The sequence below is a fragment of the Muscardinus avellanarius genome (genome assembly GCF_963383645.1).
Source record: "Muscardinus avellanarius genome assembly, chromosome: 5".
Taxonomy (NCBI): domain Eukaryota; kingdom Metazoa; phylum Chordata; class Mammalia; order Rodentia; family Gliridae; genus Muscardinus; species Muscardinus avellanarius.
Window position 1 is genome coordinate 80,462,238 of NC_137790.1, and position 16,825 is coordinate 80,479,062.

General features: G+C 45.7%; 1 protein-coding gene across 1 annotated transcript in view; it reads left to right on the forward strand.

Annotated features, from left to right (window-relative positions):
- Positions 1-1,168: 1,168 nt before the first annotated feature.
- Positions 1,169-16,825, forward strand: part of MB21D2 (Mab-21 domain containing 2) — a gene marked incomplete at both ends in the record, with an annotated part of 128,117 nt that continues 112,460 nt past the window's right edge. Inside the window, one exon of the mRNA XM_080696230.1 lies at positions 1,169-1,379. Within this exon, the coding sequence (XP_080552356.1) occupies positions 1,169-1,379 (211 nt within the window). The remainder of the gene's footprint in view (positions 1,380-16,825) is intronic.

Consider the following 16,825-nt stretch of genomic DNA (forward strand, 5'->3'; position numbering starts at 1 on the left):
TGGAGAAGAGATGCGTTCTGGAGATCTGGGAGGAAGATAACCTTCGTTTCTAAGAGCCAAGAGGCATTTTAAGTGTTTGAGTCACAGAAAATTGAAAGCCACCTTTAAGATCCTATCTGTCAGAAGGGCTGTGACTCAGACTGAACCTGCCTTGTCATGAAAGCCTAGTTCCATGTGAGGGACTGTGCCCTGTGGCTTACTGCCACGCCGGGATTCTGGGATTGCGTCTGGCAAACTGAGCGGAAAAATTCTACGAGTGGAATCTTCACCTGCCCATTCACCAAGCTCTGGAAGCTGGGGCAAGGCATTGTTCCCCTCCCCCACTCGGACACTTCAGTTTCCCTATCTTTACGTTAGAGCAGGATGGACCTCATTAACTCATAATATGTTAAGTCGAATAAGCTGTTATTCCGAAAAACGAATTACCTAGGGCAAAAGTATAAACACTTTAGCGGGTCATGCGTGCGCGTAGAACAGAGTGGGGTGGCCACCCTTTTCGATACGCGTGGTCCTATAATTCTTGGTGATCTATGCAAAAAAGAGCAGACGATGGGTTTCCTGTTCCTTGAGGCAGGCTTCACGACCTAAAGGTACTGGAGTTCTTGGGATAGAGATGGAAAAGCGCCCGTAGGGACGTCCTCGTCCGGGACACCGCCCTTAAAATCAGACCAGGAAGACTCCTTTCTCCTTGAAGGCGCTAGGCAAGCCCTGCCCCCCAAGCGGGGTGGCGGAGGTGGAGAAAGAATACGTCCACACCTCGCACGTCTGCCCGAGGACCGATCGGCAAGTGAGACCGACGCGCAGACCTCGGTCATTTATTTATTTTTTCTTTCCACCGGGTGCGCTGTCCCTTTAAATGGGGACGCTGGCGCTGGCTCCGTAACACCGGGAGCCGGCAGCTTGTTGATTTCGGAGCTGGTGAATTTCACATTGTTTCCACTTCACTTTCCTCGCCCAGGGGGAGGCTCGGGCCGGCGCTCCGGCCTCGGTCGCCGCTGCCAGCGCGGGGGGGAGCGCAGGGCGCGCAGCCTCGGGGCGGCCCGGCCGGGGCCACACGCGCCCCCCGCAGCCGGCCGCGCCCCGCCGAGCCCCGCGGGCGCCGGAGCCGGGGGCGGGAGCCGCGGGGGTGGGCGCCGCCGCCGCGGAGCTGCTGCTCGGCGCGTTTTGCATGAAGATGGCGGCTCCCACCGCCAGCAAGGCAGCCTCCCTGGGCTGTAACAACAAGCCTGCGTTCCCGGAGCTGGATTTCAGATCCGGAGCTCGGATGGAGGAATTGAACAAACTCATCCAAGAATTTACCAAGCACGACCAGCGGGAATACGACGACCAGAGAGCGCTGGAGATCCACACTGCCAAGGATTTCATCTTTTCCATGCTGGGTAAGGAGGGAACAGGGGGAGGTGTGTGCGTGTGATGGGCAGCGGAGCGGAGGACCCGCTCCCCCTTCTCGAGCGCGTCCTCCTCCGGAGCCGGGCGCCCGGGGGTTACCCATCTGTTCCGCCTCTTCCCTTCCTTCTCTGCCGCAAGCCGAGCTGCCTGCCCTCCCCTCAGGGCCACTCTTTGCCGGGGTGTCCCTTTCCTCCCCCCTGGGCCGGCTCTTTTGTTAATTGCTCCGCCGCCGGGGCTCGCAGGCAGGTGAGGTGCTGGGGAGGCGCCGGCGGCCGCGCGTCCAGGTGGGACCCGGGGGCGCTGTGCAGCCCAGGGCTCCGGCTCCGCGAGGCGGGGACCTGGCCGCCCGGCGCGGGCTCGGGGTCCTCTCCCGAGCTCCCGGCTCCGGCTCCTCGCCCGAGCGACAAGTTGCTTCTCTCGCCGTGCGGCGCGGCGCTGTCATGCCGAGCCCCCGGTGGCCAAACTTGTTGGGTGTTCCTGAGTAACCCGCCCAAGTACTCTGGGCGCCTGGAGTTCCCGCAACTTTGATTTGCAAACCGACTTCCCTTTGAAGCGATGGGGAACATTTCCGGTGCTTCTCCAGGGTGGTTGCTGAGCTCGGAATCCCTAATTCTCTGGTCGAGAATGACCAGGCGCAGAGCCCCGACCGCAGGGGAGCGTTGGCCCCCTCCTGCTTGTGCATTGCTCTGGCGCTGACCAGGAGAGGTGCCCAGAGTTAGGGCCGGGAGACCCCGGGCTTAGAAAATGTACCGCACGCACCCACCTCCCCGCCCCTCACCTATGGGTCCTGGGAGATTATTGAAGGCTGGGTAAGGGAAAATCATTGATCCGGGCCTTGGGGACCAAACCCTTCTCCAAGCGTCCTGCCCTTGGCGTGATTGCTAATGAGTTGTAAAACGAGTGTCCGCCGCGGGGAGCCGTGGACGTCGCTTGCAGCTCCTCTAGGGGAACCGTGGCGGACATGCAGTGTGTGGCTCTACCGTTGACATTCCGCAGAACTGCTGCCCCAGTACAGCGCTGCTCTGAGGCAGCTCTGTGTGCGCTCTGCAAACATACCCTCCGCCAGTTGCCAGGGAGTGGAGAATGATTGCAAAGGTCTTTCGGCCACCGAGGAAGACCCGAGCTTTTTCCTTCCTCTTGAGATCTGCTTCAGCAGGTTGTCTTTTCGTGGTTTCATCCTGGGATACCTTGTGTGTGTGTGTGTGTGTGTGTGTGTGTGTGTGTGTGTGTGTGAGAGAGAGAGAGAGAGAGAGAGAGAGAGAGAGAGAGAGAGAGAGAGAGAGAGGAGTAATACACACTGAACGTGGTCTCCCAGTAGTGTTAAAGTTGGATGGAACATGGTAAAACTCGGGGCTAGCTTTTAACCTTTTTATTGCACCCCCCCCACCCCCCAAGATGTATTCAGGAGTGTGCGCCAGGCTTGAAAAGATCTTTAGTGAGACAGACTATGTAGTGAGACAGACTATTTAGATGAATTATCCTTGTTTATTTATTAAATCTATGACCGGTAAGAACAAGCTTTCAGAGGGAACTTGAAACACTTACAAAGCTTCCACAGCTGAAAAGCTACATAGTGATTGTGAGGAAGGTGGAGACACATGTGGAAAGCTCAGGGCAGTTATTTAAGTTGCTTAATCATGGCCTTCCTCTTTGGTATAAATAAGAGCTGCCACTGTGCCATTACAGCCCCCACATCAATTTTCCTGTCTCTTCCTCTAGGTCCTTAACTAGAAGAAGATAGTGGGCCACAGCCCTCCAGGTAGTCATGGATCAGACACTGGGAGATGATGTGCAGGGCTAAGTTTAAATGCCTGGCTCATTAGGAACTTCTCTGTTAGCCTTACATGAGATAAGCAAAGCCTTTATCCAGATATAAAGGTCGAATTATTCCAGGGTGCTTAATTTATGCGTGTGTTTAATGTCAGGGGTGGCCTTGTGTTGACAGGTGAATCAGATTTGCTTCCATTCCTTTTTCACTCTGTTGACCTTGCCAGAGAAGTCTTTCTTCCTCCTGGGAATTTGGTATTTCCACCTGCAGGAGAGAACATTCAGGAGAGTCATTCAAGCCCTTTGCCCCTCTGGACGCTAGAAGGCAGATGGTGAAATGAGCTGGCCTGTGTGTGGCATGGCATTCATTTCGGAGGCCCTTGCTTTCCTTTAATGAGGTGCTGGCTGCTCTAGACAAGTGAAGGTTTGGCGACAGCCAGTGTCCCCATGTGGATTTACTTTTTCTAAAGCAGATTTGTGCTTGGCTTAGGAAACAAAATCTCTTTTTGTACACTTTGTTTCACTTGCCACAGCCTTGGGTCTTTCATGAATATGAGAATGAGGTGTCTTAATGACCCCCAGCTTGTTAAGGTGTCACTTGGGTGGCTTCAGGCCCTGGGTTCTGGAAATTGGTGATGTTGGAAATGGGGGGGGGCGCGTAGTTTTCTTGGCTTTGTTCTGTCTCTGTCTGAACTGCACCTGAGAATTGTCAGCAGCCTAAAAACATTATACTCTCACACAGGATGAAATGGCCGAGGAATTAGGTACAAGCCTCTTTAATGGAGCAGTGGTTAATGCTGCCTCTGGTGTTAGGCAATTGGGAGGATGATGGCCAGGCAAGCCACTATCTGTATAGATTGTCAGCCTGGACTGACGCCCCTCTGGCTTCCCTGGCCCTTTTTCATTTTGTCTAGGTGGAAGAATTTTACAAAGAAGAGCAAAAGGGTGGGTGGTAGAGAGTTGTCATAAACAGTTATCTGTCAGTGTCAACACACAGTAATGTCCTGTCAAAGCAGGGCTCTGCACAGGCTCTGGGGCTGATCTGAGCCCACTGGTGGCCACTGTGGGCTCTGTGATCTGGCCTGATGTTGTCTTGTTTGGACAGAGATTCTGATGCCTTCGGAGGCAGGCAGGTGTTAGCTGAAATCATCCAGACTCGCCCCTTATTTCTTTACACCTTGGTCTTTTAGGAGAATGATTGCTGTTATTATCTAGTTAATGTTTGAGAGCCCAGATTGTGTGAGAGGCTGGCAGTGCATAATAAACACCATTTATCAAAATTCAGGGAAATTGCCAGAGTTCATTAATGTTTTAATAATATTTAGTATTTGCATAATGTCTCTACCGGCTCTTTTGTTATCTTCATTCCCTGGCAAGGTTGGATGGGGACTGGTTGTGTTTCCATTGAACATATGTAGAAGGGAGGGCACGCAGAAGCTGGAGATAGCAGTCACTTGTCTTACAAAGTGGTCAGTACCATGGCATGGTCCTTAGAGTAGCTGTTATTTGCTGATCATCTTGGGGCCAGGAACTTCACATAATCTTTTAAGTAGATATTGCTTTCCCATTACACAGATGAAAATATTGCAGCTTTGTGGGGTTAAGAAACAAGGTTTCCATTACTAATAAGTGGTGGTGATATTCTTAAAACTCGGGCCAGGCATGGTGATGCATGCTTGTAATCCCAGCATTTGGGAGGCTGAGATAGGAGGATGGTGGTTTGTAGACAGCCTCAGCTACTTAGTGAGGCCCCCTGCAACTCAGTGAGGTCCTGTCTCAAAATAAACAATAAAAAAATAGGGCCGGTGGTGTTGCTCAGAGGTAGAATGCTCCTGGGTTCCATCCCCAGTACAGCAAAAACAAAACAAAACAAAACAAAACAAAAAAAACCTTGGGTCAGCCTGACTATAAGTCCTGTTCCTCATCTACTTGAGAATAGATGCATGAAATCCAGACGCTGAGCTTTGTTTTAAATAAATTACTTCTTTCAGGATTTTCTTTCTGATTGCATCTAAAAGTATTAGCATAATATAAGCAGCATCTGAAGTAATTTCTGGAGCAGTCTGAGTTCAAGTACTTCATTCCATAATGAGATCACCTATTTGAATTTTTGATTGAGAAAATTATGATCATCATAACAAAATGTTAAAAATCTGTACTTCCAGTCCCAGTCTACCTCTTGCCGGTTGTATGGTCATAGTTTTTTTTTTTTTTTTTAATCTATTAAACTGGATACTAGTAATGCATCATTTTAGAATTATGTCTGAAAGTGAAATTAATTTGCTAACTGAAAAGGAATATATATATATATAACTTTGTTATTCAAGAAATGTACAGCCGGGTGTGGTGGTGCACGCTTGTAATCCCAGCATTCGGGAGGATGAGACTGGAGGATCGTGGTTCACAGACAGCCTCAGCTACTTAGTGAGGCCCTTTGCAACTCAGTGAGACCCAGTTTCAAAATAAAAGAATAAAAAATAGGGTAATGGGTATAGCTTGGAGGTCAAATGCCCCTGGGTTCCATCCCCAGGCCCACACACACACACACAAAATAAAAATAAAAATAAAATTAAAAAAAAAGCCACAGAGAATTATTCAAAAAATGTGCTTTATGAAAACTTCAGCTGGGATTATTTCTGCAGCTTGACACCAGAAAGAACTATGGAGTACAATTAGGGGCAGCCTAGGAGGATACTGGTTCTGGCTGCAGAGGGCATGATTAATTCCACTATACATTGTCATTTGTTAAGTTCACACTATGTGCTGACTGTGGTGCTAGATACTTTGCATAAATCCATTATTCTTCAGACAACTTTAAGAATAAGTGTCATCCACCTATTTTGAAGATGAAGTAGATTCCTCTTTAAAGATGAAACTCTGAGACTCAAAGAGGTCATGTATTTATACCAAGCATACAGAACTTGAATTTAGACCTAGGTATTTTTGACTCAAAAGCTCATGTTCCTTTCACAATAATAGCAATCAGTTCCTATCCCTCTTGGGTCAAACAAACCACAGGCCTCGCTTCCTGGGGAATACCCCACTCAGTGTCCTGCTTAGCTTGTAAGAGGGGGGATACTTTCTCTTTGACTGTCTCCGGCTGCACCTCTTTTTGCCCCTCATCCTTTTATGCACTCAACAAAATACTCAATATAATATTGTTTGCTAATATACAAGATTCTGAGGATAAAATAGTGAACCAAAACATTGAGAAATTCAAAAGGATCTTTGGAGACCCCTGCCCTGCTTCTTTTCACTTAACTTTGAGAGAATAGTTTGCTGGCTTTGTCTCCTCCCAGGCCAATAAATAAATACCACTAACTACTTAAAGATCCATATTTGGTAGAGTTTTTGGAGTGCTCCTGGACCTACTGTATTTTTAGGGATTTCTTTCAGTGTAGCTAAGCTCTGACTTTCTGGTGTTTGAATGCCATTTTTCTCTTAATGAATTCATCCGGCAATATTTATTGTGAATTGTTGCTTCATGGTCCTCCAACTACTTGGCAAGTTCCCTAGAGTTGTACTTTGTAATGCGCTCTAGCTGTATAAATCACAAGATAATTTCTAAAGTTTTTTCCTGTTCTGCAAACATCACATGTCCAGGGCAGGGGGTGGCCCTGTAAACATTTATTTCTGTGCTAATTTGAATTTGTCAGTTCCTCCTCCATAGTTCTGGACCTCCATCCTTGACAAGCACTGGAACTGTTCATAGTCCTGGGTCCTGGTGTGACTCCTTGTTGTGCCCCTTGTTGGGCGATGCTTAGTCATGATCATGTTGAGACCCTTGTGTGTTCACAGACTATTTGCTTATTTATTTTTTATTTTTTTGTGGTACTGGGGTTCCTGGAAGCCCTTCTACCTCTGGGCTACGCTCCCAGACCTATTTTATATTTTTGAAACAGGGTCTCTTACGCCAGTGTGGCTGGCATCGAACCAGCATGATCCTCCTGTCTCTGCCTCCCAAGTGCGGGGATTACAAGCGTGCGCCACCATGCCAACAGACTATTTATTTATTGTGGTACCGGGGATAGAATCCAGGGGCCTTCTACCTCCAGTTTACACCTCCAAACTTCTTTTATATTTTATTTGGAAACAGGGTTTCACTGAGCTGCTGAGAGCCTCACTAAGCTGCTGAGGCTGGCTTTGAACCTGCGTGATCCTTCTGTCTCAGCCTTCCAAGTACTGGGATTACAAGTGTGCGCCACCACACCCAGCTTTCACAGACACTTTAGATTCCCTCTAGTCAAACTGAGAAGTTGTCACTGAATGTTAGCCCTTTAGGTTCTCTCAGGGAGCTTTTTAACAATTCAGAATCTCTGATCCCATTTCAGATATATTGATTCAGAATCGCTAGAGATCCCCAACTGGCTGCTCAGCACTTGTTTGCGCTATTCTGTTTTAGGCCTGAGGCTGCACATTCTCTTGTCTGGTAGATCTGCTCCTAAGTGCAACGACCATGATCCTGGCTGACTTTTGAGCCCAGAACCAGGCTCCTGAGCCTCATGAGCTGATCTGTCTGCCAGCTCCTGGAAGGAAATAGTGGAGCCCCTATACCTGGAATCCAGCAGTGAGGCGTAGTGATTGCAATAAGAGTGTTCACGCCATCCAAGGCTATAATAGGATTTGACATCATTGTATCATTAGATCATCACTGTAACTCTTCAAAGTAAAGAACTATGAGGAACCCCAGGATGGGAAAAAACTGGGGAATTTGCCCAGGTTTACCAGAAGGTAGGTGGCATAAATGGAACCCGAGGTCATGACACAAAGCCCTTGCTTTCAACAAGGTTGATATTCTCCACTCAGGAGGGCCAGCCGGCCCATACACTAGCTCTGACTTCTCCAGTGACTTTGGGCAAGTCACTTAACAGACTTAGCTTCAGTTTTCTGAATATGTAAGAATATGTAGTATTCACACCTACTTCCTGTGTTTGGCTGCATCCAATTCTGATTTTAAATCTTTTGTGCACTACAAAAGAAGGACATTTCTGAGTTCTGGTACCAGCTCAGCTTTGTATTCTGTCGTATGTGTGTTGTCCTGAATAAGCCTCCTAAACTCTGTTGGGCTTTCTTTTGCTTACTTTCCAAGGGTGGGGGGGGGGAAGATGAAGGAAAAAGTAAAAGTGCTCCCATATTCTAATTACTATTAAGATTTTAATGTGCATATTTTCTAGACATGTATGTTTCTACACATGCATGCACCCACACATACTTGTTTGCACACAGTTACATAACAAGGATCATATGGGCTATGTGCTCTTTTTATAAATTTATCAATATGCTGTCACCTACCATACTTCGAAAGGGGAGCTATAATTGGAAATCTGTGGAATGATGTTCTCCTTTCTTCTTTTCTTTCTTTTCTTTTTTCACAGAGACGATACATTCTGGATTTTAGAGCACATTCTGTGATATAGTGATGGGGGTTGATGGACTGTCCCAGTGGTGACTTTGAGGGTTTTACCAGCCTTTCAATGCCACCTCTTATCTCTTTTTGCATATTCTACCTGGTCACATAACATACCCTGTATTTTTCATGTTTTTCCATTGCTTAGGCTATCTATTTATCAGAGTTTTCTAACATGGTCCATAGAAACAATTAACATGGTGTCTGTGAACTTGAATGGAAAACAAGGACATTTTTATTTTTATTAACCTCTTACCAAAGTAAAATATTTCTTTCCATTAAACATGTAGATAACAAACTGACATGGTCATGCATTACTGTAATTCCAATAGTTGGAAGGCTGAGACAACAGAATCATAAGTTCAAGACTTGAGCAACTTAACTGAGACTCTTTCCTGAAATAGAAGGGCTGGGGGATATAGCGTAGTGGTAGAGCATTCCTGAGCTCAGTCCTCAGTACCACAAAATAAATAAGTGAATGGACAAATACATATATAAATACATAATGAATAAATAAATAAATTAGAAATGTAGATAACAAACCATTGTAGTGTTAGTGATTCCCGTGTTTCTGTTGCGTCAGACACAAGAGATACTGTCATTTCACACTACATTTATTGCATTTATTTATTTATTTATTTATTTATTTATTTATTTGCAGTACTGGGGATGGAACCCAGGGGCAGTCTACCTCCAAACTACAACCCCAGCCCTATTTTTTATTCTTTATTTTTTTATTCTTTATTTTTTATTTTTTGAAACAGGGTCTCACTGAGCAGTGTAGTTGGGGCTGTCATCGAACTGTGATCCTCCTATCTCAGCCTTCCAAATCCTGAGATTACAAGCATGCGCCATCACACCTGGCTTCTTGTTGCAGATATTTAAAAAATCATTTATTGTTCCTTCAAATAGCAGCAATTAATGTATTAATCATCACATGATACCACAAATTTACTTTTTTTTTTTTTTTGGTGGTACTGGGGTTCCTGGAAGCCCTTCTACCTCCGGGCTACACTCCCAGACCCATTTTTACATTTTTATTTGGAAGCAGGGTCTCCTAAGCCAGCGCGCGCCGCTGGCTTCGAACCTGCGCGATCCTCCTGTCTCTGCCTCCCAAGCGCGGGGATTACAAGCGTGCGCCACCACGCCCGGCTCAACAAATTTACTTTTAAAACATTATATTTGAATACTGATTTTCTTTGAAATTTTATGTACTGTTACCACCTTCATTTAATATCCTTTACAGGAATCAGAGTTGACCTGCCTATCAAGAGGATCCATGTCACAGAAACAAGAGTCCCAGTTTCTGCACATGGCCCTAGGTGTCCTGTCCATATGTTGTCTTCCTTGTCTAGCTCAAAAGCCACTTGACTCTAAGCTTTCCTATCTCTCTCCAAGAAGGAAAATGTTTACCTTCTGCTGTGTTCTCCTAAGACCTTGTCCCTTTTATGGCCCTTAGTACGCCTTTCCTGTCTTTTATATTTGCAACACCCAGCAGGTTCATGTACACATTAGATACTAAGTGTGGGGTGACTTGAGTCATTCTTTACAACTCTACTTTGTGAAGTTCTTATTTTAGGCATTTTAAAAGAAATGAGTCCTCCCTGACATTGTCCTATCATTTTCCTCTCTGTTAAGCCATGCTTTATCGTCTTTTCTGGAGTCAAGAAAATGTTGATCTTATCTTCTTATGTGGCAGAGGAGTACAGGAGGATTCTCTTGACATGGGGCATATTTACACTCCTAAAGACTTACCATAGGTCAGTGTAAGAAATGTCCAAAGTTGATTGTTGGAGGTTATTCACCAAGAGCAGCAAATGGCAACTGGCAAAGTGTAGGAATGTTCCCTTTCTTGTGGACCTGGACTTTGCTCCTGTGGGTGTTTGAGGGTGGTCCTGGACCTCTGCCTGCTCTGCTCACTCTTGGGCTTTACACAGCAGAAACTCATTGTTTTTCCCAATTAAGGTGTAATAGGCTTATCAATCATCCTCTAAGTGATCAGATGCTTCTTCCCTGGAATCCCAGTCATAGCAATTCTTTATTATAAGCTATTCTTATTTGATATCCATAGGGATTTACCTTACCACAAAAAAATGTTCATATTCACTTCTAGTATAATATTCTTTGGAATAGGCCTTTGAGAAAGATCTTATTCTACTTGCAGATGGCATCCTGAGACTGGGAAGTGATGTAGCTTAGTTCAAGGTTCAGAGGATCTATCTAGTGTCCTCTGTTGCTGTACACTGCTTGCCAAGAGCTTACAGGGCTTTCCTACCGAGACCTTGCTCCTGGGTTGCTGGAAGAAATCCCTGATGATTCTGTATTCTCAGACAAGGCCAGGGTAGCAATTTCATTCACCTCTGGGCTTTCCTGCTCTCTTCCTGAGCTGAGCGTTTACAGTGGGTAGTACTGGCTGAGATTAAAGTGGGTAAGTACAAGCCCTGTAGACATGCATTCTCCGGGTCTGATTGTTAGGTCTTACCTAACTGGTTCTTAGGGTCTGTGACAGTATTCACAATGAGTCTGGGTAAGTACTTGCCAACTGAGTGATCTCTTTAAGGACAGTTCATAATTACGCCCTGCTGTGAGGTCTTGTCTCTAGGAAACAGCTATCTGTTTTTCATCCACTTAAGTGCCTTTTCATGAGTTCCCCCTGCACAAGATAAAAGAGATAACCAGGGACAGTGCTGCTCTGAATAAAGCGGGCACTGGGAACTGTAACTTCGTTTGTTTCTTTATTTTTTACATTTTTTTTTCTCAACGCAGGAAGACTTGATTACTACTTATGATTTGAGTCAAGTCAGTAGTGGGAGTTGGCATACATCTTGTTCAGGTCTTTGTTTCTTTCGGCTAGTATCCGAATGTCTAAAATGTGCATACAGTGGCGCTACGCTACGCACTCACTTATTAATTCACAAATTCATTTAGCATATGTTGGTGTGCTGGAGTAATTACTATGGTGCAATTACTATGTAAGTCACAGAGTGGTGAATAAGAGGAGCAAGATCATACCTCCATAGGCTTCTGTTCTCTGGAGGACTTAACAAGATTAAACATGCAAATAAACAGAATATGCGCTGGAAGAAAAACAAGAAGCACAGAATATTATGATGGGAGATAACTGGGTAGGATGAAGCAAAAAATGATAGAGAAGTATAAAGTCCCTGGAGGGGGGTAGACTTGAACAGCTTTCAAAGCTGTTTACATTATAGCAAGTCCTCCAGGCTTCTGCACAGAGGAGCGGGCTGTGCTCAGGTCAGGGCTGGCTGAGGACTGCAGGGAGCTTCTTGCAGGAGCTCTCCACCTGGGACTACACCTGGGCTGGGCTCTCCTCCCTGGCACTCAGGGCTGGGGTGTTGGTGACAGGAACAAAGGAAGGTTGGATTACAGGTGCTGAAAAGGTCCTTTGTAGCCTGTGAGTCTCTGATTTCACCTCTGATTGCCCTAGGCTAGAAATAGTAAGGTGTACATTTGATGATTTATGAGTCAAAAGGTGGCTTTCATGGGATGATAGTGAGATTTTGCTTTTAATCTAGTCTTCCAAAATTTATGAAATATATTCATTTGACTTATTTCTCTTAACAACCCTATGAAGTAGGCATTATTAGTGTTTTTTGTGGTATGAGAGATTGAACCCAGGGACATTCTACCTCTGACTTGTACACCCAGCTATCATGAACATTTTAACATACCATTTATACTTTTCTGAGTTCCCTTTTGCTTATTTGGCTTCTTTTCAGGGTTTGAAGACTGTCAGGGCTTCAGCGTGTGTATGTAGTTTACTGGGGGTTGAACCCAAAGACATTCTACCCCTGAACTATACTCCCAGCTCTTTTTATTTTGAAATAGAATCTCACTAAGTTGCTGAGGACCTCACAGGGCTAAGTTGTTGAGCCTGGCCTTGAACCTGTGATTCTCCTGTCTCAGTTTCCCCAGTACTGGGATTACAGGCGTGTATCACTGTATCCACTGTACCTGGTTTAGTGTCTTTTTTTAACATAGAAAAATGATCAAGTCTAGTAACTCACTTAAGGTCACTGAATGGTTGAGGTAGGATCCATCTCAAGTATTGAAGCTCACCCCAATTCTTTGTTATTACCAACTCTAAAAACCTTCTCTCTATCCCGTCCCATCCTTTCTTGGGAACAGAAGGAGGAGGATTTCTGGGCTAGAGAGAGTCACTGAACTCCAGGGCCGGAACCAAGCCAAGGGACTACAGGTCTCCACGTGCCCGAGCTGCGCCTGGATTGCTATTCAACTTGTAAGCACTTTTTTAGGCGGCTTCAAGATCACCATTTTAGCAGCTGCAGCTGTTCTTAATAGCAGCTGCTTGTGCGGATTGTGTTGTGATTAATATGAGAATCTCCACAGTTTGTTCTTTCAACTGTGCCCTTGGTGTGCACAGTCTGCTTTCACGCCGGCTGTGTTTCTGACTTGGAGCAGCACTATCCTCCTGGCACACGGTGCCGAGGGGCTCGTAACCCTGTTGTGAGAGGAGGTGTCTCATCTAGGTCGGAGCTGGTGTGCCAGAGGCTCTGGAGGAATGAATGGTAAGGGAAACCAGTGTGGTGAGTGGCTCCTAAATACCAGCTGGTCCTCAGGGTCAAGAAACCCAGGGTCTGGAGGGAGCATAAGTCCTGAAGGGAGATCACCTCTGGTCCTTTTGTCTAATGGGGGCCGCTGCGCCTCAGAACCTGTCAGTTGTTCTTCCACTGCAGTAGTTTTCCAATTTCAGTGTGTACTAGTCTCCTGCTTGTTAAACACAGGGTGCTGGGCTCCATTCCCAGAGTTGCTGATTCTATAGGTCTGGAATGGGGCCTGAAAATTTGTATTTTTCACACATTTTTCAGGTGAGGCGGCTGCTATTGGTTCAGGAACCACACTTTATGAACCACTGCTGAGGGGTCAGGTCTATTAGAATTTAGGATGTTTGGGGTTTTTATGAAAAATTCCTAGCTTTTTAAATACTAAGGATAAATAGCCCTGTGGCGCTGGGGTTTAGAACTGTGTGCCTGTCAGTTTGCTTGTCTCTGAGCTGAACACTTCAGGGAAACCCTTGTGCTGTCTGTTCTGGAAACAGATCTGCAGGCACAGTGATTCATCAAAGGACATTCAGTTAGTTTGGGGCAAAATTATGACCAGAACTTAGGTTCCTTCTGAACTTCCTGTGTTTGTGTGTGTGTGTGTGTGTGTGTGTGTGTGTGTGTGTGTCCGTGTCCCTGTCTGTCCAAGCATGCTGTCTTCCAAATAAATTTTCTTTTTGTATAGAAAAAATAGCAATGTAACATTAAAATGGATAACCACACTAAACTAATGCTGTTTTCCATGTTTCAGGCACACTTTTAAGTTTTTGATAATTTACACTTATTTATTTATTGTGCTGGGGATTGAACACAGGGTCTCATGCACTCCAGGCAAGTACTCTACCACTGAGCTACAATGCTGAGCTACAGCTTGAGCCCTTTTTACTTTGAGACATGGTTTTGCTAAGTGGACCAGGCTAGCCTCAAACTTGGGAACCTCCTGACTCAGCTTCCTGAGTAGCTGAGAGTATCAGTGTGTGCCACTGTGCCCAGCATCCTTTACCTTTATTAACTAAATCAATCCTAACAATAACACTGTGAAGAAGGTAATATTATCCTTACTTTACTGATAAGAAATTGAAGCACAGAGAAATAATTTTTCAAAACTCAGTTAGTTACTTATCAGTAGAGGGGATTTGAACCCAAGTAATCTAGCTTCAGGCAGGAAATAGCAAATAAATGTTTATTTTTAAACCTCATTTAGCTGGGCGTGGTGGCATGCACTTGTAATCCCAGTGCTTGGGAGGCTGAGACAGGAGTATTGCACAGGTTCGAAGCCAGCCTCAGCTACTGAGTGTGGCTCTCAGCAACTTAGTAAGACCCTGTTTCCAAATAAAGTATAAAATATGTCTGGGAGTATAGCCTGGGGGTAGAAAAGCCCCTAGTTTCCATCCCCAGTACCACACACACACACACACACACATACACACACACACAAATCTCATTTAAATAAAACAAAGTTAGCCAGGTGTGGTGGCACACACTTGTAATTCTTGCATTCGGGATGAGACAGGAGGATCAAGGTTCACGGACAGCCTCAGGAACTTAACAAGACCCTTTTAACTCAGGGAGACACTATTTCAGAAATGAAAACACTAAAATAGAGCTGGGGGCCGGGTGTGGTGGTGCACACTTGTAATCCCAGCATTCGGGAGGCCGAGACCAGAGGATCACGGTTCGTGGACAGCCTCAGCTACTTAGTGAGACCCTCTGCAACTCAGTGAGACCTGATTTCAAAATGAAGAATAAAAAGTAGGACAGGAGGTGTAGCTTGGAGGTCGAATGCCCCTGAGATCCATCCCCAGACCCGTAAAAAATAAATAGAGCTGGGGGTATAGTTCGAAGGTAGAATGCCCCTGGGTTCCATTCCCAGTACCTCAAAAAAAAAAAATTTAATCAAAACAAACTTGTCCTCTGCAACGTGGAAATCATTGGTGGAATCTTACCATTTTAATGCTCCTAAGAAACTTGCAATTTGGTGGCCTGACTTCTCCCTCCTGCATTTTACAGACTTGAAGACTGAGGGCCAGATAAGAGGGGAGTCTGTCATCTGAGGTCCAGATTCAACTTTTGGGCAGAGTAAAGGTTAAGTAAGTGTTGGGCAATAACTGCTCCTGAGAAAGGTGTTTGCACCTGAGTCTGCTGAGACCAGACACTTGCTCCCCAGGGAAGACTCGGGCTGGCTTTGAATTGGAACGGAAATCATTTTCAGAGGGCTGTGCTTCATGGTAGGGAACATTTTCCCTGCTACAAAGCCGCCTTGTAGTTTGAAGTTCTCTTAATTGCTGTTAAAGGAAGGATGCTAAAAAGATAACCTCATGGGCAGAGTGTATTTTTGGTCTGTCATGTTTGCTTTGGTCTTTTGATTGTTCCTTGTCTCTTCCTGTCTGGTTTCTTTTCTCTGAAGTATGTCCTTTTCTTGCACCTGTGCAGTTTTCAGTTTTGAGTACTGGGATGAATATTTTGATCTCCGAAAAGTCTGGAATAAGGAAGGCTGGCTGGCTCCACTGTGGTCGGAGGAGCTGGAGCTCTATGGGCTGATCCACTTCCTTGGGGTAGAAGGAGAGCCAGCCCTCTTCCCTCTCTGTTGCTGGTCTAAGAGCTTAGAGTGTTAGGAGGATTTAGAGTTGTGATAGGATTGAAGGAATTGTGATGGAGTTAAGCCAGGGGCGATCTTACTAAGATCAAGGCAGTCAGCACATCATTTTTACAGAGGGGGAATCTGTATGTATGTGCATGTGGTACTGGGGATTGAACCTAGGGTCATTCTACCTCTGAGCTACACCCCAGGCCTGACTTTATTTTTTATGTTGAAACAGGGTCTTGCTAAGTTGCTGATGGTGGTCTCGAGCCTCTGATCCTCCTGGCTCAGGCTCCCAAGTACTGGGATTGCATGTGTGCATCACTATGCTCAGCCCATAGGAGATATCTTAGCAATGGACAGTGACTTGCTGAAGGCCAGACAGCAGTGGTGGTGGTGGTAAGGATGAAATGGAGACTTCCCACTGTCGGCCAGGCACTGTTACAGGTGCTGTTTAGTCATTTACTGCTCCTGAGAATCCTGTTAAGTAGGAGGGCACCATTGCCAGCCCACTTCACAGATAAGGGAGCTGAAATCCTGCAGTCATTTGTTGGATCTGGTCTTAGAGGCTGGATTCAAACCTAGGTGGCCTGGCTCCCTCTTTCTTCTTGTACCTTTGCAGAACTGACTGTGCTGGGTTCTGCATGGTTGAGGGCATGCTACATGGGCAGTGCTGGACACCGAGGTGAGAACGCAAGTGGGTGGAGAAGAGACTGATTTTGCTGTCTTGGAAGCTGGTGGCAGTGGCTCTTGAGCCAGAGTCCCTTCTGTTACTTGGCCTTCCTTGGCCGCAGGACCCTCAGGATCCTCTTTTGATGGTTGTGGTTCTTGTTTATTGAATAGTCCTTTGTATGAAATTTCATCCCATATATAACCTTCCCATTTTTGAAAGTAAGAAGGTGTATCCTGGCTAGTTGATGATTTAAGCTATGCAAAAGTCAACTGGGACCTTGATCCTAGGTAAATTTGGGCAGTTTTATAAAGATGCAGGGTTTTTCCTCTTTCCTTTTTCCCAACCCAATGGTTTTCATTCCAGATTTAGAACATTTAATTAGGATGTAGTTAATGTAGTCTATTGTTGTGGAATAATAGGGAGCA